This window comes from Phasianus colchicus, chromosome 12, assembly GCF_987193195.1.
Source record: "Phasianus colchicus chromosome 12, bPhaCol1.hap1.1, whole genome shotgun sequence".
Classification (NCBI taxonomy): domain Eukaryota; kingdom Metazoa; phylum Chordata; class Aves; order Galliformes; family Phasianidae; genus Phasianus; species Phasianus colchicus.
The window spans coordinates 11423078-11448746 of record NC_143447.1 but is presented as its reverse complement, the minus strand read 5'-3'; the positions used below and the strand labels follow the sequence as shown (position 1 = coordinate 11448746).

The following is a 25669-nucleotide window of genomic DNA, read 5'->3' as shown; positions in this document are numbered from 1 at the left end:
CCTGGGAATGACCTTTGATTCTTATTTACTGGGGTTGATACACAGCCACAACTCACAAACAGCAGCTGTGGTGCACATGCCTGCTCTGCAGGGTGCTTTGTCTCAGATCTGTTTCATGAAGTCTCCAAAGAAAGAAGAAAGACAGAAGTATTTTTACCTTGGCTTAACTGCCCTAACTCTCTGAGGGCTGCTGTGCTGAGGAGCTGCTGAAACAGGAGAGCCATGTTGGGCTACAGCTCCTGGGCAGTGGTGGGCACACTCTACTGGGAACATTGCAGCAGCCTTTTCAGCAATCACTCTCTGGGGAATGCAGTTCCAGAGTCTCTGGCATCAGTGGGATCCAGCCTGCACTCTGTAAAGGCGGGCAGAAAGGAGAGACTGAATTGAGTGACTGCTGGGGAGTGAACCTCACACTGACCTGTTGCATATGTCACCACTGTAAGTTGTCCCTTCTCTTCAAAATATGCCTAGTGTTTATGTGGAAAGAGGAGTGATGGAGAGAACTTGAACCTCTCCACCCCTTCCTTTTACTTTCAGAGGCTAATAAAAATATATCACTTCACCTCTAAGGAAGATGACTTGGAATTAGATGGTCTATTGCAGGAAGGAGCTGTCATCTCTGAATAGCTGTTTCCTGCACAATGCCTGCAGCTTTCAACCTTGGCTGGATTTTAAAAAAGGCTAAGGCCCATTTTCTGCTTTTCAACAAGGCTGTAACTAAACAGTATTAAGCTGTGAGTTGTTCCTGTAACACCCATTTATTTGAAAATCTCAAAATGGATAACCTTGTCTTCCCAGTGTCAGCCAGATTCCTTCCAGAATGCTAGCTATTCTTTTTGTGGATCCAAACATTTCCTCCCCACCCTTGTTGCAAACCATAATGCCATGAGCAGTTGCTGTAGTTCTCACGCATACTTTTCTTTTGCAGGCACCTACTTCTGTCTTAATGAGGACACAGCCCATCCTTTATTGGCAATTCTAGATGATGGATTTACAATTGCATGTGATGAACTGGAAAACCCAGAGTGTGATCTGCCTGTTTATGATAATAGCTTTACAAGGTAAACTTGGAAATTTCATTTTCACCAACTTCTATTCATTTCTGAAACTTCTTCCTACTTAATTTTTTACAGAGCCCAAAGAACTCAGATAAGTGTCACCAAAAAAAATAAAAAAAAATAAAAATTAAAACCCACTTACTATTAATACAGCCCTAAAAAACACATAATTATTAACTTCTCTTTAATTATAGTGATCTAGTACTTGCACATTTCTAAGACTTGAGGAGCTGCTCCTTTCTGCTGGCAGTTGCTCCCTCCTCCTTGCTCCTTTCTCTGCAGGATGCCAGGGTGATGCAGATTGCACTGGAGGCTCTGCCTGTCCTTCCTTGGTCTCACACATGGTGATTTAAGGGCTTTTCTTATAGAGCTCTGTTCAATGGAAGCCACTGAATACAGAATACAGAACAGACATATGGAACAACAATAACAACAAAAACACTACCATTTGTGCCTTAGGCACTTGAACCTCTTCAAAAGGGGCTTCTGTGGCATGGAGCACAGATATTTTTTAAATAGATGCTAGAAGTATCTAATTTGTTTTCAGCCAGTTCTCATTGATTTTGTGAGCTGAACTCTCTCTCTAGCTGCTCTTTGGAATTTAAACTTTGTTTGGAAGTCAATGCAAGTTAGCAAAGAGGATTACAGATGCAGCCAGCTGCAGTTATGTATAAATCGACTTATATTGGACACTTCGTGCTAAATTTGAACAGGTATTATGCACCAAAGCAAATGCTGAGGAAAGGAGAGAGTTCAGAATGCTTACCTTTTGCTGAAAAATGTTGCTGAGTTGGCCAACTCTTTGCTTAGCTCATTCTATTTGGGTTTACAGATTTTTGTTTCAAAATTGAATTAGGCCCTTTGCCATTAATGCTAGGGCCTTAGGGTGGTGAAATGTATCAGTTTCCAATCAGCACCACAGAAACAACATGTAAGTAGGAGAGGCATCTGTAGACACATAGTAATACACATTCAAAACTTAGCCCCTCCATGGAAATGCAAGGCTGTTTTTGCCATGCAATGTTACTAGGGAGCTTTGAAAAGAGCCAGGAGAGAAGATTCTCTTCATTAAAGTCATCATGATGAGTCTAAATGGGATTTCACCCACCCTTCTACAGGGTGCTTTTACGTTTCACATAAACAGCCAGCCAGCAGTCATCGCATTCTGAACTCTGAGGATGATTTTGATGCCACTGTAAACTCTCATAAGCCTCTTTCATGCCAAGATACTGTTGAGAAAAAAGAAAAAAAAGCTCCCATGTTGAAATGACTAATACTTGCACAAGGAAATTATATAGCAAACTCTTCTTTCTAAAGTCTGTGTGATCTCCAGCAGGTTAATATGCTTCTTAACCACACCAGCTCCTACAGGCTGATTCAGGTTTGCCTCGGTGGCTATGTAACTCTCATTAGTATGGTAATATCTTGTTCACAGATGTTTGCCATCCATTTTGCATCGTTCCTTTCAAGCTGTAGCAGCATAGCCTCTCTTCATCAACCTTTAATCTATTCCCACTACATCTACATGCACTTCTAGTGAACTGTACACTTAGTTACGTGATTGCTGCTGAGGTGGCACAAAGTACAGCCTGCACTTGCTGTTCCCATCCTCATCAGGCCCTCATCATGCTGAATACGGTACCACTTGCAGGCAGATGAGCTCAGAGTGTTCCAACAACAACCTTTGTCTTTTTAATTTACATCCCTACATGATCCTACCACAGAAACGTACAGGCTGTGACTCTGCATCCAAAACTTCAGCAGTGTTTTGAAATCTGCTATGCCCTGTGATGCAGCAATGACAGTTAATACAAATACCCTGCATAATTTTCCTAAAGCAGAACTGGGATGTAGTCTTACAGGATTCAAGTTGCCCTCTTAAATTGAGATAGGGTGTTTCAGAAGCATTTGTTTCTGCCTGTTTTGCCCAATTTTCTTCCTTCAGAATCTGTTTTTGCAGACTCGTATCTTCAAAGCCCTCAGTTCCTTTGACTCCGAAACTATGCTTCTAAATCAAGCTGACAGTTCTCTCTGAGCTGTGTTGTCTTTGCTTCTCCTACCATCTTTTTAAAGGATAGGAACCATGGCCTACTGCCAAAACTTTTCATTGCCCAGGTACCAAATTTATTCCAAGGTCTGTAACATGTTTAATACTTGCTTGTCTATCTTATCGTAGCACAGACTAACCTCCTTCTCCCCAGCTGACCCAGGAGTTTCACATTGCTACGTTGCTCCATTCCTGATAGCAGGTGACACTTAAGTCCTGGGTTCTCTGGGAAGAAAATAAAAAGCATGTAGACTTTTTTCCCCTTCTACACTGGGGTTCACCAAAGCACTCTTTTCCCCAGAAATCTCAGGCAGAACAGGATGCTATTCCCCCCCGTTCCTGAAAGTGCCCAGGGTGTTAAGTAATGCAAAACTACCTAAAAGTAAAATAGAGTAGGAATCACAAAGAAACCTGCAGGTCATGTGTCAGGTCCTCAGTATGTGAACTTCACTTTCCTGAAAAACTCATGCTGTGCTGCTATGGAAACAATAAACATGGCTTCCATTTATTGATATGCAACATCCAGGTACACTACATAGCTAGAATTGCGAAGAGTTCCTGCCAGAGCATATTCCTGTCTCTCTCACAGGTGTATCGGGATCCTAGGCAGTCTGATCCCTTTTCCAGGAAAGCATTACTGGGAAGTGGAAGCTGAGGAAGATACAGAATACAGAGTTGGCGTGGCTTTTGAAAACACTCCAAGACATGGTTATCTGGGGGCAAACAACTCATCCTGGTGCATGAGGCACATCATCACACCATCAAGGTAAGGGACATGCAGGCTACATTTCTCCTGTAGGAATACTTCCTACACGTACACCTGCAGGCTGAGCAGCAAGGAGCTCTTCCCTGTGGGAGGCAGACAGAAATCTTATATCAAAACACAGGTCAAACACTCAAACCGGGGCCTGTGATTATTTCTACCACTGGCACTGTGAACTAGTGTTGGAATGATTCTGGAACCTTTAAGCAAATCCTACTGCTTTGCACCATTCTCACGTTGAAAGGGGAAGTCCCAGGAACAAATCTGAATAAATTCCATTACAGAAGTTAGCTATAAAAGCCTTGTTAGGTCACCAAAATCCCATTGGGAAGACAACCAGTAGTAAGTCCATGTCACCTAAAAAGTACTTACCTGGATAAAACCATTTGTAGGAAACTTGTTTTCATATCCTCTTTCTGGAGATACCCAACCCAACAGCCATGCCTGCATGCAGAAATGCCAGAACTCCCTCGTGCCTCAGCTGCATCCACTGGCTCTATCCTGGGCAATGACAACTAAATTAGCATCACCTTTGAATTGTATGTGCGATTTGGGCACACCATGAAGCATCTAGGAGCAAGAAAACAAGTACCAAACAACATAGTAATTCCTATTGCTTCAGCCTGTAATGGCACTCAGACTGTAAGAGTTACCAGTGTGGTGCTGGGTCCCCTTGAACAAGGCACTGAGTGCCCTAGCACACACATTATCAGCAGATGGTAATGACGACACAGCATGGTACCAATGCTTCCAGTCCTCTGTCTGTTGGTATGTAGGGAGAGTTTTAGATGTAGCTCAGTTGTCTAGAGCACATATTCCCAGATGCCTGCTGCTCACAGCTCCCCAGCCATTGGCCTGCTGCATAACCAAAGTTCTTAGCAATGCTGACATTTGCCTCCCACACAGCAAGAAACACTGCTTAATGAGGGAGACTAAACCCACTGAAGTTAATGACTCTCCCATACACTGCAGGAAGGCTAATTTGATTTCTTTGCTACATTGATCTAAGAGGTACATTGAGGTTTGCTGTTACTCTTCTGGAGCAATAAGCATGGACTTCAGGGAGAAGAAAGAGCCAGGCTGTTGCTTTTTTGAGTCACTGTCATACCCATTTCTGCAGGGAAATTTTCTAAGGTTTGTGTTGTGTGGGTGGAAAAGCTGGTTAGTGAAGAAGCTGGTCCCTGTGAAATACCAGAAAACTTGCTTTACTGAATAAATCTTCTCGTTTCTCCCAGAACAGTATATGTTCCCATAAAAGACTCATATTTTTGGTTGCAGTGTGCCACACTAGGGACAGCTGATTAACTGTTAAAGGATCTTGGCATTACTCAAACAGTGATTACATGGGGAAGAAAAGGGCTACCCTCATGACAAAGCAGTTATGTACAGAGCATCCTCCTACCCTCCATTAGTACACAGGACAGGAATCATGATTAGAGGTCACCCTCCAGTAACTGAAGACTGGAAAGTCCCTATCAACAGTACCCTGGCTGAGCAACATGAAGTACTGTAGGAAAAGCAGCCAGAAATGTCATTTAGAGAACAGGGTTTGAAATATGACATCAAATAGCCTGGAGGATGCAGAGTCACACTGAGTCAGCCAGCTTCTGCCTGAGGGATTATATTCCCTCACTGCTGCTGCAGTCTAAGGGCGTAAGCATTTCCAGTTCCTGTGCCTTTGGCAGGAAAGAGGGCTCAGTACCACAGGCCCTAGAGAGTAAGTGGGCAGCACTTCAGGGCCTGGAAGGACAGGACTGAGTCATCTCATCAATTCTCTCCTTGGCTGCACTTAAAACTATGAAGCTGCAAGACCTAAGAGAAGAGAAGCATTGCTCTGGGGAAAGCCTAACTGGCCTGGCAGAGCACAGCTCCTTCACAGAGGAAAGGACATCTTCAGATAAAGCTTAGTAGCTGGGAAAAATGGAAAGTCCCTTTGACCTTGTCCTGTCCTAAGTGACAGTACCTGCTCATTTTCATCCAGGTGTGGATATGAAGGCCTGTTACGTGGGTGAGGCAGGTACATCTGAGCAGGAGGATAAGGCTGTGTGGAAAAGCAGTGTACAGCATTGCTGAGCAGAGTGGATGGGAGTAGGACAATAAAGATGAGACACATGAAAAGAGGATAAGACTGTCTTCACCATGCATGTGAAACAAGAAAACATACCCTGAAACATGCCTGTGCACACAGTGCCATGGGGTATTTTTGACTGTGTTTCTTGCCCACAGGCACAAGTACGAATTCCTGCACAGTGGAATGACACCAGACATCAGAATTACTGTCCCCCCCACAAAGATTGGTATCCTGCTGGACTATGAAAGCTACAGACTGTCATTTTACAATGCTGATATTGCCCAGCACCTTTACACGTTCAACTCACACTTTCAGCATTATGTCCATCCCTGCTTTGCTTTGGAAACACCTGGTACCCTAAAGGTACATACTGGTATTACAGTACCCCCATGGACTGCCCTCCTATAAGTCTGCGTTCCTCAACAGTCCTATCCACATATAACAAACACTGAGAAATTCTCTCTTTCAGCATTGTCCCATCATACTCCCTAAAATCCAGCTCTCTCCCAAGACAGCAAAGCATCCCTGACCCAGACAATCTGCCAAGCCTAAGCCCTTGGACAATTTTATCTCATCTTAGGCAGCATTTTAGAAGAAAACCATTACGGTCGCAGGACTCATCAGCACCCTGGAGCTGTTTGCATAATTCTTTAGGGTTAGAAGCAGATATCATCCTTCCCACAAGTGACACCAAGCACCAGTGACAGATGCATTACTGGTTCCCCCAGTACCCATTTTATGTCTGGGGAACTCTCCTGTTCCACAGCAATCATTAACTCCACTCTTGTGTCTTCTGAGAAGCTAAAAATCAACAAAAAGCCAAAATAGCAAAAGGCACAATCACTATACAGATGCTAGACAAAGCTGAAAACACTCTTAACTACGAAGCTGATCTTACAATCAAGTACTCTTGCTGTTACACAGTCTGCACAAGATAATCAACTACACCTCCCCTGTGTGTGAACTGTGAGCACATACCATATACAGCAGGAGGATTGAAACAGTGATGCATATTGAAATAATCAAGGATGCCCTAAAGTCTCAAACATGAAAACAAACAAAAAAACATCCTTACCCAATGGCTATGCTTCTCATTTATTTATCTAGGGAAAAAGCAAAAAAACAAAATCACATAGGTGCCTTTTGCAGTGCTTGGCTGCCCATACATAAAAGTCTGAATCATCCTTTTTTTTTTTTTTTGTGGCCATCCTCACCTCTGCCTTGCTATGTTCTCTACTCACAAATTCTTCCCCCATTCCTCAGCACAAAGAGCTTTTGATCTCTGATGCTGTGCCCCTGAAGCTTCAGGCCTCCATTGTATGCTGACAGTAGCAGCACTGGCGCAGTGCTCAACCAGAACATCCTTGGTTAGACCTTATTTCCAGATTCCAGACAGTTGGACTGGTACTACCTGTCAAGCAGGCTTGTCTAGCTCTCAACAGCCTCACTTGTGGGTGTCAAAACAACCAGAATTTAAGCAAGAGTCATTAACAGATAGCTTTTCAACAGATTTATTGTACATTCATTACAAAAATAATTGGTTCAAATTTTCTATTCTAGCGGTTTGTCAGGAACAGGTTGTCTCTACAGTAGACACGGTCCTTATAAATAAAGCTTGGCAAAATTTAGAGAGACTTGATGTAGAAATGTGTGCCAAAAGCTTGTCTGTTTTTCTCCAAATGGCTGAAAAATGAAGAAATGCGTTTCCCCAAAATAAGCTTTTCAGAAACCATGAAAACAGGAGCAGAATATGCTCTTAGAACAGTGATTAGTGCCTTCTTCATTTGAATACTGACTTACAGCTTGAAAAACAAAACGGGTTTTGTTTTTGGCAGCACTGAACTATGCAAGTATAGCTTCATTTCTTAGCCCACCAGGAATTCACAGACTTCCAAGACAGAAAAGTGCTGTTATGATTATCTTGTCCAACCTCCTATGAGGCAGGTCAGACAATTTCAGTGTCTTGCAATGAGCACAACTTGTGTCTCCTACAAACAGGTGACTAAGCCTGCAACCACTGTTAATACACAGGGCACAAGGTGGCCAGGTGAGCAATGCTAACATATTGAAAGGCTGTACCAGAGAACAGCAGCTAAAGTGTACAGTGAACAAAGCAGTGAGAGAGCCCCACACTTCAGGATTGTTTTAACACCTTCTTCTCCCTTCAGTTAAAAACATATGCCTTGATTCAAGGTCCAGCTTCCATACAGCGGAGCATATTTAACCTTTATCTGCCAAAACTGAACGCCACGCTCTTTACAATGAGAGAAAGATCTGCAAAAATAAAACAAAAACAACGAATGTCAGAGCAGAGGTAGCAGGAGGACTGACACTCCTTAAGGACACCTTTAGTATACAAAGACTGCCAGGTGAATGAAGCCATTCTGATGAAAGCCTACCTTGTGTTGGCCCTTTGAATGGCCCCACAACATCACTCTCCACCCACAGCTTTCATTTCAAGTGTTTAAACTGTACCTTATTCTGGCTCCAGGATGAGCTGCTCATCTCTGATGTTACATCAACCCAGACAACCATCTCACAGATGCGCTGCAAGGACTGATTCGCTGAGCCAGCTACGAGGTACTTGCACACTGTGCAACTGAGGCTCTAAGAGTACCAAACAGCTCTGCCACTACGTTGCTGGCTCAATGAATCTGCAGATCACAGGAACAGCCAGCTTTTCAGAGCATGACTCAGTGGTCATCAGCAGGGATGGCATATGAGACTGCTAAGGCAGCAACAGAGATATCTGAAAAAAGAACAAATAAGCAATCATCAGCTGCCAGGCTTAAAAAAAAAAAAAAAAAAGGAAATAAGTTTGCATGTTTCTGTTTAATAAAAGCTTCACCTGTCAGCTGTAACCCAAGCATTTACTCTCTTAGGAATCTCAACCTTGTCACTTAAATATTTACACAGCAAAGAAAAAGGAGTGAACAATTCTTTAAAACCAGCTGTTACTGTAAATTACCATTATATACATCCTTACATTCTTTACAAGGAGGCCACCATTTCCATTACAGGGTCTACTGATCAGATCAGTAAGGCACCCAAGCTGCAATTACAGAATCACAGAATATCCTGAGTTGGAAGAGGTCCACAAGGATCATCGAGTCCAACTCCTGGCTCCATGCAGGACCACTAAGAATTCAAGCCCCACACTTGAAAGCAATGTCCAAACACTTCTTGAACTCCAGCCATGACCACTGCCTTGGAGAGCCTGTCTTCAGAAACTCTGGCTCACTGCTGAACTAGACCACATGAAACAACAAAGGTCCATTAAGAATGAATTGCCCTCTGACAATTAGTCAGAGTGTGCTGTTGGACATGTTTTTCCTGATACCTGTTAGCATTTTTCTTTCTGTTCCTTTGATTACATGCATTTGCTGGCAGAGAAAAAATTCATCTTCAGTGGAACATGGGGGCTCATGCCTAACGCCAAGCTGGCACTGGCTGCTCAAATACCACAGGCTGCCCCAACCTGCAGCAGTGATCTGTGCATCCCTGCAGAGGCTGCAACAGCAGCAGGAACAGCCAAAGGACGGAATACCAACCGCACGTCACCCAGGAGCTAACTGGGGACCTTGCCAGGGCCACCTGCAGACTCACAGGTTTACAAGTTATACTCAATCCCTTTTACCATGGACAACAACACCAGAAGGCAATGCTGAACTAGCCTTATGTACCTAGCAAGAATCATATTTGGCTTGTGGCACGTCTCTGTACAGAACAGAGAACAAAACAGAAAAAATATCCATTAAAACCACGGTGCTGTCTGAAGAGAGGAGAAAGAAACAGGATCTGAAACTCTGCTGCAAGCTGCCAGCATCTCTTGAAAGCACAGAGCTGGCTGGAGTCATTCTGCCCCGGAACTCAGTTATTTCTGTCTCAGCCAGAGGGCTAAGTCAATAGCACAGTTCTGCACTGATTTGATTTGTTATCTGGACTGCTTTTAGGCACTGCTGGGATTCTCTCAAGGCGCCTTGTTCTCTCACACCCTGCAGTAACACATAAGCAGGACAGCCAGGGCAATCCAGGCACTGTAGCACAACAGGGACTTGAATCCAGTCAGGAGTCTCAGCGTCACGCTGAAAACAACAGCGTTTCCTCCCCTGTGAAAAGGAACATCATAAAACCCGAGGTACCTCTGCATCCCGGGACACGAAGCACTTCGGACGCTCTTCCCGCTCCCCTCGTCCAGCACGGCAGCACACGCGGCTGCCACTGGAGGGCATCACAGGCCGAGCGGGGCTGACCTCGCGGAGCTGCCCGGCTGGGTACCGCGTCCCGTCCTTCCTCGGTCCGTCCTGGAGCCAGGAACAAAGGCGCAAACGCACACAGCTGAAGCGGCATCGTAGGAGCGGCCACAGCGGCCGGGCGTTCAGTTCCGACCACCCCGCCAGCCCGTCCCTCCGCTTACCGCCACGGCCTTGTAGGTGGAGGAAGCAGGCCCTGCCCTTACCTCGCGGGCAGGCCTTGTTCTTCCACCGTTTCATTTTGGAGGATAGTATCAGCGGGGCCGGCACAAGGCACCGTCTCCACTTTCTTAGTCCTCCGGGACAACGCCGGGAGAAGCGCTGGGGCACCCGGGGGCCGGCTGCTCTCTCCCGGGGCCCGGCCACAGGGCTCGAGATGCGGCTCCCTGTGCCGCTCCCTCGTGCCCGACCCCACCCGTGCAGCACTCACTTACGTTTCCCAGCAGCGAGCCGCGCCGCCATGACACGCCGCGCCACGCGCCCGGCCCGCAGCGCCGCCATTTCCTGAGCGCTGCACGGCGCTTCCGTCCTTCAGGCACCGAATAAACGTGGCGTCATCGCCCGGCCCGGGGCGCGTGCGTGATGGCGGGCGGGCGGGGCGCTGCGGTTCGGCCGGAGGGGTGCTGTAGGCGTGAGGTGCGCTGAAGTTTTCTCTGTGATGCTAACTGGAAATGAAAGGAAACCGCCTTTTTCAGCCCGTCTTCTAGAAACATTACAGCAAAAGCAACACAAAAACCGCTTTGCAGACACGCGCTGAGCTAGACTTAAACGCGTTGCTGCTATTCACTTAACAGACGTTAGCTATGTGCTCTCCTGTGGTTCAAAAAGTGCTTGTTTATTTAAAAGAAAGTTAGTTGTTGTTGTTGTTGTTTGTTGTGGTGTTTTTCCCCCCCTGGCATGACAGGAAAAAGCTTACCTTTCTGCCCTTGGCTTGTCAGCAGGTTGTTATGGCAGGGACGGCGTATTTGCACAAAGCCTGCCAGCATGGATTTTCAGGGCTGCTCAGTCAGCGTTAGGGCTTGGCTACCTGATGAGAAGAGTTTCACTCTGCTTTGACGATGTCCTGAAAACTGTCTATTTGTGCAATTGGATGCTCTCTCCACACCCACCCCCAAAAGCTGTGTCTGATGTGACGCGTGCCATTCCCTGCCCAGGCCCTGGCTCTGCGTGTTGGCTGGGCACCTTGCCTGTTTCCTAGAACTTACACTGATGCTATATCACTGCAGCATTACTTATGGGAAGCAGTGTCTGAAATGGTTGGCACCACCCAGCACCAGAGACAGGACCCTGCGTGGTGCTGGCACTGTGCTCACCGTGAGCCTCACTGAAATTCAGAGGAAAGGGTGAGGGATGGGTTTCTGCCTTCCCAGGAGCTCTGACCTGCAGCTCTGTAAAGCATCAGTGGCCAACCGTTATGAAATCATCTGCTCTTCAATTTCTTCTTCTTTTTTTGAAAAATTGGTACAGTTCAAGCCCAGGCCCTCACAGCAGCCTGGCAGCTCCCAGGTCTAGGCCAGGAAAAAGGAATTTTCCTATAAAGAAAAAAAAAAAAAAAACCTACTGTAAAGAAAAAAATATTAGTAGCAAAAAAATTTTTTTTAAATTATTTTAGGCATTAAGGGACAGGTCCTGGTGGAAAAGCAATACTCCTTGCATGTTTCATACTACAGACACCAAGGGAAGCTTGTCAAGCATATTCCATTTCATCTTCAGGCTGAAGACCTGACACACACACACTCCCTCCTCTGAAGAGCTGCAGGATCACCAGGATAATGTTGTTCTGCTTGGTTACAAGCTGTGCTGCACACTGAACTTGGCGCTCAGCATCTTCAGGGTGAGCTCAGAGCTAATGGAATGAAAGCTAGGGAAGGACTGACATTAGAGACTACTTTGCAATATTAAAGACAGACAGGACCAACTTCTCATCTGAATGATTGCACAGTGGCTAACTTCCTCCTTTCATTCCAAACCCAGGCAGTCACCTTCCTCACTTTTTTCTAAGACTGAACATTGCTGTGCTATACCTCAACCTCAGGGGATGTGTGTGTGATTAAAGGATGAGGTAACTTCTGTTAATTACCACGATCTGAACTAAGATTAGTTTTAGCTCCAGTAATGCCTCTTGCCACTCGAGGGGGGGAGCAAGCAACCCAAGAAAGGAGTGATTCAGACTTGAACAAGTGTCCGTGGCCGCTTGCATTTGCTACTACACCTCGCAGGTAGAGGTGCATGCAAACACTCCTGAACTTCAGTTTGCATGTGGGAGAACAATATAAAAGACCTTGTGTACATGTACACCCTGCAGGCAGCAGCAATGTGCTGCTCACAGTCTGCTTCACGTAACTATGCTTGCTTTCTCCTCACTGTGGATACCAGCATAAGGCTTTCAGCCATTATGGGGTGTTTTTCCAGGCTCACTTTAACTTCAGTCAGAAAAAATGAGACTTTATTGTTCTGAAAGGGAAAAAGTAGAATACAGGAAGATGAGAATCCTTTCCCTGATCCAAGAAACTCTGTTAGACCAGAGGCTGGCTTGATGTTCCAGGAGCTGAAAGGCATTTAGAAGCCTTAAGGCCATTTTGCTTAGTGGCTCTGAGTCCCCAGGCCTTTTCAGTTGCCTTCCTTATATATATATATATATATATATATATATATATATCATAAAGGATTCTAATACATAACCAGGCATGGTTAGCAAAGCTAAATTTGCTGAGGTTTGTTTGGGAAGCGTGGGAGGAGATTCTTAAATATATTAAATAAGGAAAGAAAATGAAAACACAGGACACTGCCCTAGTAATGTTCAAAGCAGGCAGCAAGAGAAAGCATTCAGAAACCCTTTACCTGCAGAGCTGTTGTTTCAGCAGAACAAAGAAATATGTGAAGCACCTGGACGTCCCCTTTGTTCTGAACCAGCAATACACGCTGCACAGGGATACGGCAGTAATTTAAAAGCTTGTTTCCTGCATCCGAACACCACGTCAGGATGAAATGCAATCCATCCCACTCTCATTTAACAAACCCCTGGCACCACTGTACCTTGGAGGCATGATGTCACACATCAATGGAGATCATTTATTTTGAAGCTTGTGAACAGCTCCGAGACTTCACTTCAGAGTGCTCCACTCAGCCATGACTCAAACTTTCCTCATCTCACAGAAGGACACAACTGCACTTTCCTTGTGCTGTTTCTGAGCATCCTGTGAGGGATTAGTAGATATTTAATTTTATTATCCTTTTTTCTCTTATATGTAGGAATGGCTTTGTCATTGTTGAACACCTTCGCATTCATGACACATTTTCTTAAATGTCATATCAATGATGTCTCTACTGAGACATAGCTACTGAGAAAAGCACTGGAACAAAAACAAAGACATTCATTCAATTTTGGGTGATTTTTTACTTATATACAGTCTTTGGGAAAACTATAGTATGAAAACCAGATTCAGGCTTGTGACAAGGTGTGTAATACCTGTCTGGTTTCTCCTATTGGAGGAAGCAGTTATTACCCAGAATTTTATACCTATCTCTTGAAAGGACCAAGATATTCATGCTAAAGGACAAACTTTTTTTTGTTGTTTTTACCAGATCAGAATAGTTCCAGGCTCACCTGAAAGCTGGTAACCTGATACCCAGGTTTAGCAGCAGTATGACCTGATTGAAAATATGCAGCATGAAAAACAGCTAATAATTCTGAATGGCTCATTTAATGCTGAATTGCTGAACTTTATTCAGTTTTAAAATGCACTGTAAGATTAAACCCCAGAGGTGAATAAGAGAACTTCCCATCATCTCGGCTGTGCTAGAATTTACTCTTGTATTAGCATTAAAGCAAGAATAAATGAAAAGTGTAGACACTAAGACTGCCAGCCTGCCAGAAATTTGGAATAATTTTAGACGTACTCTTCAGTTTTCTCCAGTGTTCTCCCTTCAACAGTGAAAGACCATCACTACATCAGTAAACCCATGGTTTCTGACCCAAGCAGAGCTCCATCACTGGGTGCCAGACTGGAAAAGGAAAAGGGATGTATCTGTAGAGGGAAGCTCAGGGGGAAGCCAGCTTGGGTGAGGATCAGGCATGCTGGTTTCAAACTTGAAGTATAATCTTTCCCTGGCAATAGCAAAATTCAGATGGACAACAGAATGAACAGAGCTGCATTCAGTGGCTGCAAATTATAGTGTTATGTTAAGTGAAATTATTATACACCAGTATGGGCATAAATCTAGCTGATACAGAGGGCTGATAAGCATAGCTCTACATTCCAAGTAGCGGCATTAAAGATGCAGTGTGAAGTTCAGGGAATTAATCATATTGATCACTTCTTTTCAGTGATGATTCAGCAGGCATTTTTTAAAGCAGATTAAATTAACTGCTTTCACCATTCATTAATACAACCCAGAACATTAATAACTATGCTTATGAAGAAATATTTTTACTTCTTTCCTGCAGACATTCTCTGGACCCACATGCTGTTGCTGTTCCTCTCTTATCCACTTTGTAGCTTTGCTCTGATGGAGTCTGAGTAGCCTTTCCTTGAACTAAGTACAGGAGCCTGCATGCAGTGGGAGAGAATAACAATTACAGTTGGTATATGTATATGGAAACAGACTGTGATACTGTCAGGAAAACACCACATCTGGCAGCCAACTCTCCCTCTCCTTTCATGTTCCCTTTGAAAGAGAATATTTGGTTTGTTTGTTTGTAAATCCTCAACTGAAATTGGTCTCCTGTTTCAGTAATAATTTTCAGCAATTTGGAAGATCGACAGTGACTCCATAGCATACATCCTAACTATAATCACTGAGATACTGCTAAGGTCTGGGTGCTTCTAAACAGAACCTGAGTCCCAGTGGGCTTGACAATATACAAACACCGATGAACTAAAAGGAATTACAAAAGGGAATCTTCTATCCCCCAGCACCTAACTCAGACACCAAGCAGGAGGGGAGAACACACGAGCAGGGTGAGGGCAGCCCTGGAAGAAAGGTACGATGCAAACACGAACAGCAGTGAGGTACAGATGGTGGCAGCCCATGAATGTCAGAAGCGTGGAGATGAAGGACAAACATAGAAACAGGTAACAACAGGAGAGGTCACCTGTTCCTTTCTTACCTGCTTTAGGGCTCCAACTGCTGCAGTCCCCCATCATCCACATCTCTTCAGCTTGTGTTTCCTGAAGAATGGTTCAAAATGCCCCTCTCTAAAGTCAGTCTGTTGCCTCTGAATTGACAATAGCCAGTGATTCCTTCAGTGCTTTTGAAGTGCCTTCCTGCCTACAGGAAATGCTGATAGAATCCTCCCTTGGTCCTTCAGCGCAATACAGCCCAGCACAGCCTCCAGCTGCGGGGTGTTGTCTCAGCACACACGAGCCTTTGATGGATTTGCCAAGGGCAGGCCGCAGAGGGACTCACCAGCCACATACCACCTTTCAGCACCCTAACAACAGTCCAACCCCCTCAGCTTCTCCCCTCCCCAGACAGCAATTATTTTCACAGGAATTCCATGCTTCTGTTAGCCTGCAAACTACAGAGTAGATATATATTCCAAATGAAATGGGTCGGAACTTGACGCTTCTTAAAATATACATTTTATTATTTTCTGGTGTTTGCTATGAAGGTTTCATTCAAATTGTGAGGGTACACAGCCTTTACAAACTTGTTGCATTAAACGTTTTTGTTGGTGGCTTTATTTTCTGTTTCTTTCACGGTGGAGGAAAGTACATAGGCTATAAAATGTTGAAATTTGTTAGATGTGTAGTATCACCTCTTCATATATGCTGTGGAATGCTTTGTAGAAATACTATATAAAATAAGGCAGACTTTGACAGGGAATTCGGTCATAAAATTTCAAGGGAGAAAACAAAAAGTTCCAACATATTATTATTGTCTTTTGTAGCCAAGGGGAAGATCAGGTGGTTGTCACTGGTTTATGGGAGAACTACTGCGGTTCTGGTGCTCAGTATACATTTCTTGTTTATTCTACTATTCTCAAGTAAGACCTTTGCAATAAAACTTAATTTTAATTAACATAAATCAGACAATATTTAAACATACACATCTATCCTTACAGTGCAATAAAAATGTATCATTGTATAGTATTTTGTATTTGCATTATGAAAATAAAAGGTCTGTACATCAATTAAATGTATATTAATGAGTATGAATCATGTAAATTTGTAATGCATCTAAAGTTGGCTTTGGCTTTTAAGTATTTATAAATTCATAGAAAATATTGAACATCTAACAAAATAAATAAAACATATCATTTTAATCATAGATGCTAACGATCAACCTCAAAAATTCTTGTGTTATTTTTTACATATGCTACTAAATTTCTTAAAGAGAACTCACTTTCAGTAGTGCTCAGAAGTGAATGATTGCACCTTCTGTGATGTGAAAAAATAGAGTACATCTATTTTTCATAGATCAAAAATTCCTTCATGGAGAGTTGCATTTTAAATGTCTGATTGTTCTGTGTAACTGTCCTAAGTGCTTATAAAAAGCATGTAGCTTTCTCACAAAAGCTGTGAGTCACTATTAATAGGTATTTCTTCTTCACTTGCAGAGTTGAGGATTAAGCAAAATCTTCTAGTGAATGTCTGTTTCGTATGGATTCTTCAAGGTCTTCCAGCTTTGCACACTGGTAAGAAGATAGCGCAAAACATGTTCACTAATAAACCCTCTTCAGTACAAGTACTGCAGCAATCCAGTGTAATTCCACTTGACAGGCTTATTTCGTTGGAGTCCACACGTGGTAGTTTGTGGAAGTCAGCTGCTGATCTCATGTTCTCTTGAATTTGAAAGTTCCCCAAGCGCATGGGCTATCCTTACTGTAATACTGAAGAGACCGAAACATATCTCAAATCACATGGACAAAAGTGAGCTTGAATAAATATGTATCTGGTTAGTAAATTACACACCATAGTCTAATTGCTATTCTGGTGGTGGTGGTCGGAGGCTCCGCAGCTTCCTTTCATCTAATCCTTTCCAGTATTTAAAGTTATTATCCAGATGCTGCATCAAATTTGGCAGGTCTGCAAATGCTAGGGGAGAAAGGGCAGAGTGTATTTAGTTTGCAGGATTGGAAGAGTCACATGATGCTGTCTGCTTAAATATCACTTAAATGACCAGGCAACTGTGTTAAGTAGGAAAGCTTAAATCTGTTATACTGCTACTTGAAATGTTTCTGGCTTTATAGCTCTCATCACTCATGGATCTTCCCAGGCTACTGAGAGCAGTTTTGAGAATCTATTTAATACCGGTATTGCAAGCACCAGCAAAGGGACACCATTTTCCAGGAGGGGCATAACTAATTATGCTTGTAATTATCCTACTTCATCAAATCTCAGTCACATGTTATGATGTGGCATTTAGGAGAGTCACATTTCTGACCACTTCTACCACAGAGGCAGTGCTTGGATGGAAACAGTTGCTCCCCCAGGCATTTTCCAGACTGTAGAAATTTGTCTTGAATAACTGATATTAACATGGACAAAATGGTTATGTCCAAAGTGCTTTCAGAGAGAAAGTGTTCTTTCCTCCATTTGCAGAGAAGCAAATTTAAAACTAAGAGATAAACACTGCCTAAAACTGATATATTAAAGAGAAGCCACAAGAATGGTTTGTAGCAGGATCAAAATACTTCTAGGCAATAATGAAGTTATTAAGCTTACTTGAACTACAGGAATCTTCTTGTCTCCCATTTTCTTTAGGAGTCACAAGAAAGCAATTCTATATCACAATAGCTTCAAACGTTTACAAAAGATTTGTGGAATTTTGCTTACCATCCCAAGCATCAAACATATCAGTGATGAAGTAATCGATGAATGATATTTGGGACTTGGGGATGCTGCAAGTATTTCTGTCAAAAACTGGCATCACAACAGGTAAACCTTGCCTCTTTTCTTCATCAGTCTGCAAAGAACACTCTTGTGATTATTCTATAACATTCCATTAACGGCTTCTTTGAGCGGCAGATTGTTTGGCACTGATTAGAGCATGCAACTGCTAAATAAACAGAGAAACCTGAACAAACTGAAGCAGCAGCACCTTCTTGGGCAGGTTTCAGCCAAACCACTGAACAGTGCCTTCCAGTGTTTCCCACAGAGTGACAAATTCACCTTCTGCATTTAACACACAGAGCTGGCCCTAAGTAACTGTGTGTTACTGTTTTAAGTTATGACTGATTTGGATCTAGAACTTGTATCCGTTGTTAGCCTCTAACAGAAGCAGCATTTTGTATCAACCAGAGATGTCAAACTATCTTCTTCTTTTTTTCCCCCTTAAAGCCCAGATTCAGGATTTGGTCTACATCTGTAATAATGCCTGCCCCTTGTCCCCATCTTCTCAACACCTTTCTTCAGCATGTTCACTAAGGTCTTAGAGCATTTTTTGGGCCAAGTGTTACTCCCATGCTAACACTAGAACCTGATAATCCTGTTCTTGAGACACAGCCAGCACACAGTAGGCAGAAGTCACCCTTCCTCTGCCTTTTGCGATGGGAACATGACAGGCAAAACAAAAAAAAAAAACCTCAAGTCGCAAACTGGAGAACTTGAAAGCTTAAGTTTTTCATAACTGCATTGTAGATGTCAGCTTTCTTCTGTCTGAAGGTACCTAGCCTGGTATTGGCATGAGTAATCACAGAATCATAGAATCATCAAGGTTGGAAAGGATGTTCAAGATCATCCAGCCAACTGTCCACCTACTACCAATACAACACCACTAAATGCAATCCCTTAGTACCACATCTAAACATTTTTTTGCTCTCATTTTTGAGAGCCTTCTCCTTATCAATAATCATATCCCTTTCAAAACCATTGTCTCATCATGTTTGACCTCCTCACCCACTGTTTGATACTGAATATCCCATCCTTTAAAAAAATAATGCACCCTTAGGTGTTTTGGGACAGTGGCCATACACGCACACTTCTCTTCCCTTTTAAAGAACTGCTCACCTGGAATTTCAGCAGCGTTTTTTGGCTGCCTTACCTGTGCAAAGTACTCCTCGGAGATGCGTCCGGCCCACTCTATACATTGCTCTATAGGTCTGCATGGATTGGAAATGTCTGCACACTTTATCAACATGCGTTTGATGAGGATGCGGTTTTCAGGAGACGTGAGAACATTTTTGATTGAATCCCCATCACCATTATTCTGTAACATTTGAGAATTAAAAGCAATCCATTAGCAAAAGCTCTGCATACCTACTCAAAAGCTTGTGCCTCGGGAATGTTTTCAGCAGATCCTATAAGGATCAGTGCCATTACTGACTACCATATATGATGTCCACCTGAATTCATAGGGGGATTATGAATATTAGCCACAGCTCCAGACTAGCAGTGAGCTCATTTCTGGATTCATTCACTGTCTTTGTGACAGATCTCTTGGGCATCTTTGGGCAACTCACCTAATCCCTCTATACCTTGTCTGCCTCCTTAAATGTGTGGTGAGGAGCCATTAATCACTGCACACATAGTGATGAGCACTATGTAGGCAGAAAATGTAATTCTTTGCTGAAACGTAGGATTAATGGACTTGCACATTAACAGTGGAACAGCTGATTTAACAAAAAAAGGACTGATCTGATGGTCATCCTCTGCATGCAAACCTCATCATCATGAGCATCAATCATACTGACAGCACTGCTGCCTTAGGAGAGTCAGATCCCATGCTGCCTCCAGGCATACTCCTGCTCTGCCTTCCACCAGGGCCATAGCCCACCAGTCTCCAACCTGACAGGGATTTGTGCTTTTTGAGAGTTTGTCAGTGTTACTAAAAACATACTTCTGTACAGCCTCATCTTGCCTTTGCAAGTCTAGGAAAGGTTTCAGCCCACACACAGCTTATATTTGGTTCCCAGGCTGCATATACAAGTGTGGCAACAGTCCTCTATATTTGGAGCCAGAATACAGCTAATACGAGTAAAGGCTCCAATGATCCAGATTAGAAGCTACTCTCTGTGGATCTCTTATGAAGTGAGTTTTGAAAGACAGATGCTCAGGATTAAAATACCTGTGAAAAAATCACATATAAGGACACCAGAATTACTTGATTCTTCAAGGATCGGTGGAATACAGAAATTGACCACAAGTTCTCTTGTCTTCTACTCAAAAGAAAATCTCTTTGGAGCAAGGAATTTACTAGGCTTGTCTAGCACCTAACAAGGTCTTGGTCTAAATGCAGTAAAGGAATAACAGAAGTGTGATGATGATAAGAGAACAGTAAGACACCGGTTCCTGCAGTACTTAGTACAAAAAGGGAGGTACAAGTCAGCTTCTACAAAGCAGAAGAAACATTCTGATCTTTTAATAGGATATAGTTTTCAGAAGGAAGTTCTGGGGAAAAAAAGTCCTTCCTGAAGAAAGAAAATCACAATTACTAATATAAACAGTATTATTTGGTAGGTATTGGTTCAGAAACGTCAGCTCCACATTTCCTACCAAAATTAGATTCTCCAATTTCTTGTTTTCCCTCATTTGTAGATATGCAGAAGAGGAAGTACTGAGGAAACAAAGTGAGTTGCATAGATCTGCAAATGCACGAAAAAATGATGTAAGAAAGTCAACGTAAAGTGGTGGAAGCTCCAGAAACACAAGTAACACCTGAAAATGAAGCACTGAAAGTAATCAGAGATCATTCAGCTAAGGAGAGTAGATAATATCCTCCTAGGTGAGCCACCAGGAATGCAGAAAGGATGTTTGTTTCTGTGATCTGTTCAAACCAAGGGCACAGCTCTGCTTGCTGGTTGCGGATGTCTTGGGAATAAAATGTGCTAACTGTGCTTCATCCCAGCATCCTGCTCAGAGTGCAGAGGCGTCTCTCCATGTCAGATGTTGGCTTCCTGTCATAGGCTTAGGTGACATCATGAAGGGAAATGGGAGGATAAAGGATGCTGGAGCTGGAAAGGATTTTTTTTTCAATTTATGAAACAAAAGAAGAAAGGAAACAAACAGAGCAGCTTCTCAGCATGGCTCTTTGAACAAATATGTACAAAAATAATAAATAAAAAAATAAGTGGAACTGTCCCATTTGGAATACATGGTTGGCAGCTCAGCCTGCAAACATTACACTGAGTCACAGCCATGACTGGAAACAGGGCCAGGAAACACACACTGCTGCTACAACCAGATATATGAACAGACTTGAAAAGGGATCTGTCACTGTTGTTCTGCTGGTAACAAGCACAGCAAATGATTGGTTTCACCCACTCGCACATTATAGACCTTTTAATAGGAACCTGCTGAACTGAGAAACTCCCAACTGAAAGAAGGAAAACATTTTGCTTCTCGATTTCTCTAAAAATTATATTGCCTTTTTCTTCCCACTCTGAGGCAGGATTTGCTATGAATCGCAAATACCTCGTGGGGCAGATTATTTCCCTACAGCCCCTGGGGCTCACAGGCAGAATTAAACTTTGATTTCTACATGCAGCTGTCCTTACTTTTACTGTCTGTCTGTACAGGCTGACGAAGCAGCAGTTACCCAGCTCTCTGTAACAGGCAGGAGGATGGATCCATCCAAAGAGCATGGAGCAGCCACTCAGCTCTCTGTAACAGTCAACAAGAGAGATCCATCCATCTTTGGATGGATGCTGCAGCCTGCTTCTATGGGCCACCTCGCTTGTAATCTACTAAGAATTATTCTCCCTTCTTTTTTATTGTGTTTTTTACAGTCAAGGATCTGAGCAAAGAAGCATTTACCCTCCTAATCCCACTTGTTTTGCTGGCCTTACATTTCCATCAGAATATCCCAAAACAACAACAACAACAAAACGTTTATGAGGTCCTCAAATACTTCTGTGCATGCTACTTCTAATAATTGTCTTATCAATTAAAAAAATAGAAAAATCAGGTTCTGTGGAGAATTCCATGAATAGGTATGTATGTTTAAAAAAAACTATCTACAATGAAATAGCTTGATTGTCTACTGCTCCAGCTGTGGCTCACCGGTGGGCTGATGCTTCACATTAAAAGATTTTACTTAATACTGTTCACAACTGCCAGCTGAAATTGGTTGGTTGAAGTTTCCCCACCAGGTGTCTGCCTCAGGCAAAGATTTTTATTTTTTTTTCTGAAAATTGCAGTTTAAAATGATTTGGTGGCTTCTGAATGTGAGGGTAGGAGAATTTATCAGCTCTTTTTAGCTGATGCTAAAATTGCTGCTGTTTCTTTCTTTTCTAAATACCCTCACATCTTTATGAGTGAGGACCTGGAATTGAGTTGGAGGGATGGTTTTGGGGTAAACCAGTCACCATCTCTGTGAAAAGCTGCTGGACATGTTACTAATATCAGGGAAAAAAAAGTGGTTTATGTAGATTCAGTAGGAACTGCTAGAGCCTGGGACTGAGCAGGACTCTCGCTGCAATTATAGTTTCTGGCTGTGCTGGAGCAGAAGCTGTCCAGGTTCAGATTTTATAACTAAGAACAGGGAGCCTGCCTCTCCACTACTTGCAGTAAACAAAACCTGCAGAAAAACAGCAGCAGGAAGGAAGAGGTGGTTACCTGATCTGAATGCAGAAGTAGAGAAGAAAATGAGTAGAGAAGCACAGAAATCCTGGGAACTCTGAGAGAACAGACTAGCAAGCCAACACCGTTGGAAGAGGAAAGGAAGGCTGAAAAGGGAGGGATTTGTTGAGCAAGGAGACTAGTGCTGGGAAATGGAGAAGAAGGAGAGGCAGAGTGAGAAGCCATGGAACAGAATGGTGGGTGAGAACTGAAAATGGTGTGACAAGCCAGTGGGCAGCAAAGAGATTCTAATGTGAGAGAAGAAGAGTGTCAGTGAAAAACAGAATCTGATGAAACTATTATGGCCTGACTGCATTGTAACATGCACATAAATTAAGCCAAGATTGAAGAGATGGTGGTAGTTTTGTCATTCAGTAACTTCTGACAACAACTTTACAATCTGAGCATGTATTTCGTCATCCTTCCTTTTATTTGTAATAGGTAGGAGACCAACTGTGGTAACAAAGACGTAGCTGTTAAATGATCATTCTAAGGACAAGCATATGCACAGGCTAGTTCTGGTTTCCTCTAGGTTCTGGTAGCAGAGAATGGGCACTTGTAACTAAGTGTAGGTATTTCCTGGGCAATGAACATCGTTACACAAGGTCCAGTGCAGCACCCACAGAAATCAGCAATACTTGTCTGAGACTTTAAGCCACATCCTGCAACATGGAGCTATATGAGAAAATTACTTCATAGCCACAGAATTAACAGCCTTTCTTCTAGTTTAAGTCAGTAAAACCAGTATCCTACTACAACTCTGGCTCCACATTCACGGAGTTCTCATTAGCATCACTGAGTGCCAAGAACAAAGCTAATTCTAGCTTATTCTCTTGTGGTACTCTCTTCCAGATAAGCTCCAGTCTGCTTGTGATGGGTGAGGAACAAGGTCTGTCCCTCTCCCACCTTCTGATAACAAAAAGACTGCCCTACCCTCCCAATACACAATAGTCGTAAGTGTGGCTTTCTAAAAAAACATGGGAAGAAAACACAGAAAACCATTACAGCTCCTACAGGTCATTGCCACTGTTGCAAACTTTATTATAACTATTCTGAAAATCTTCTCTTTGCAAAAACCATTCCAACAAAATTATATGCTACTCTTACTGGCAACAAAACTGCTGGTTGAAGCTGTTATTGAAACTGGTGTGGTTTTTTAGAATGAGCTCCTAACAGGCAATTTCATTGTATCCATGGGATTCCAGATGGCTATTGATTATGTCTATATGATATATAATGCCACTATCATCTATTTTAAAGATTAAAAAAGAAAGTAGGCGGAAAACACATGAATGCTGCCAGGCAGCACTGAAAGCTGAGGGCCCTCATTTCCACAGAATGTGCCATATGGCAGTCAATATACCTGCCCTTACTCTGCACCACCAGCATTCCTGTTGTGCGTGAGGAAATAATTCAGCTTCTGTTCTGAAGCAAATCTCAGCACCTTTGCAGAAATGGCCAACAAGAACACCAAGTCCTTCTGCTAGCACTCTAGCAGAGCGACTGGGTTCGTCAAAATGGCTTTTTTAACTGGGAATTATAGAGGCCAGGCTGCCGATCCCAAGCACATGGCTGGTTCTCATAAAACATCCCAGTGCTGCAGTAATTATAGGAACCAAGCAAGTCCCACTCATCTTCAAAGCTGTGCAATGATGATGTAAAAAGAGCATTCAAAGCCAGAGGCGAAAGACACATTTCTTATCTCTCTCCATGTTTCTCATGAACTTTCTCAGAATATCACGTGGATGATTCCTACTGCCAAGGGTTCCCAGCCCCTGCCTATTCATTTTAAGGAGGATTTGCATTGTTGCTTACCCCGTTTTCTTCTAGTGCTGCCAAGGGTTTATTAATGCTGTTGACAAACTTGTTGACATGCTCAAAGTGCTTTGTCATTTCTGTTGCTAGGACCATGTCAATAATGGCTTGGCGAAGGGTTCGATACTCATTCCTGTTTAAAGAAGGAAACAATTAAGAATGCTGGCTGGTTCACAAAGCACTGCTTGCTAAAACAAGTCTGTCTTAAAGACCGCTTGTGTTGCTGAGAGGTGCCAGGGGAAGAAAGAATAGAAAGGCTTTGGTAGCCACAGAGGTGAGGGATGTCAGTGGACAGACAAGACAGTGTTTAAGCTTACCTTTCCATGTTTTTAAATATATTGCATTTGTCATCCCGGGTGGTGAGCTGGAAAGCCAGGGCAGCATGATGGCTCTCCAGCACTGCGGTGTCATTGTAGAGAATTGCTAGCTCACTCCCAGCATTGCACAGGAAAGAATTTGTTCTTCCTGGGTGATCCACATCATGGACTGTGGCAGCAATAAGTGCGGCAACTTCATCAATGGGATCCAAAGTTTGCTGAAAATAGAAGGATGCTTACTTTTCCTGGCAGACTCATTAGAAACGCTACTCTGTCCATAAAGGTTAAGCCAAGTTGCTAAGGGATAAAAGCCAGAACTCTGGAAATCAGTAAGGGTCAGACATTCTAGTCAGAGCACTGGAAAATTCATTATAAGCTTTATTGAACACCGCGTGACATTTTTGTCATTTTGTGCCTCTTGAATTTTGCCTTAGCCATACTTTTGATAAATTAAATAAATCAAATTAATGCAAAATAATAAATTAGTTTGTGTTTTCTAACAGCACATAAACAGCCTTCACTCAGTTAGGGTATTTGACTTGGAAAAAAAACTGGTATTGCTAAAGAGAATGCTGTTTCTAGCAGACCCTTTCATTTCTTTTGAAAACTGAATTTGTTCTAATTGTATTCCATTTATGTGTTGGCTAGCTTGTGATTTGTAAAGAATATTTTACATACGTCCAGTTCTGTAATAGTGTCTTGGGCTAATACAAATTCTGGGCACAATTCTTAATAGTTGATATCCTTACAAAAATCACACTGTCAGATTCAGATTCTCTTAGCATGGTGTACTCCATGTTTTCTATCTAATTACACTGGTAATTCTTGTATGCTTCCTTACA

General features: G+C 42.9%; 2 protein-coding genes and 1 non-coding gene across 14 annotated transcripts in view; 1 reads left to right on the top strand and 2 right to left on the bottom strand.

The window, feature by feature from the left end:
• Window positions 1-20863, top strand: part of FSD2 (fibronectin type III and SPRY domain containing 2) — a 36209-nt gene extending 15346 nt beyond the window's left edge. For 3 of the 6 annotated variants that reach the window (XM_090148947.1, XM_090148945.1, XM_090148946.1), the window contains exons 11-13: window positions 929-1061; window positions 3695-3871; window positions 6095-7514. In XM_090148947.1, coding sequence (XP_090005073.1) covers window positions 929-1061; window positions 3695-3871; window positions 6095-6347 — 563 coding nt within the window. In that variant the 3' untranslated portion in view covers window positions 6348-7514. Of the gene's footprint in view, window positions 1-928; window positions 1062-3694; window positions 3872-6094; window positions 7515-8959; window positions 9208-16754; window positions 16833-17901; window positions 17987-20673 lie in introns of those variants that run through there. The other 3 variants (XR_016470393.1, XR_016470394.1, XM_090148948.1) reach the window with 3 other exon arrangements.
• The window catches only part of LOC116225339 (high affinity cAMP-specific and IBMX-insensitive 3',5'-cyclic phosphodiesterase 8A), a 117962-nt gene continuing 99729 nt past the window's right edge, over window positions 7437-25669 (bottom strand). Inside the window, exons 18-28 of one of the 7 annotated variants that reach the window (XM_090148942.1) lie at window positions 24828-25045; window positions 24511-24643; window positions 19181-19345; window positions 17974-18103; window positions 14627-17232; window positions 13229-13389; window positions 11109-11724; window positions 10627-10857; window positions 10082-10243; window positions 8415-8688; window positions 7437-8213 (exon numbers count right to left, since the gene is read on the bottom strand). In XM_090148942.1, coding sequence (XP_090005068.1) covers window positions 17123-17232; window positions 17974-18103; window positions 19181-19345; window positions 24511-24643; window positions 24828-25045 — 756 coding nt within the window. In that variant the 3' untranslated portion in view covers window positions 7437-8213; window positions 8415-8688; window positions 10082-10243; ... (2 more) ...; window positions 13229-13389; window positions 14627-17122. Of the gene's footprint in view, window positions 8214-8414; window positions 8689-10081; window positions 10244-10622; window positions 11725-13228; window positions 13390-14626; window positions 17233-17973; window positions 18104-19180; window positions 19346-24510; window positions 24644-24827; window positions 25046-25669 lie in introns of all 7 variants that reach the window. The other 6 variants (XM_090148943.1, XM_090148941.1, XM_031587674.2 and 3 more) reach the window with 6 other exon arrangements.
• Window positions 10365-10494, bottom strand: LOC116225598 (small Cajal body-specific RNA 15). Its single transcript, XR_004166120.1, has one exon.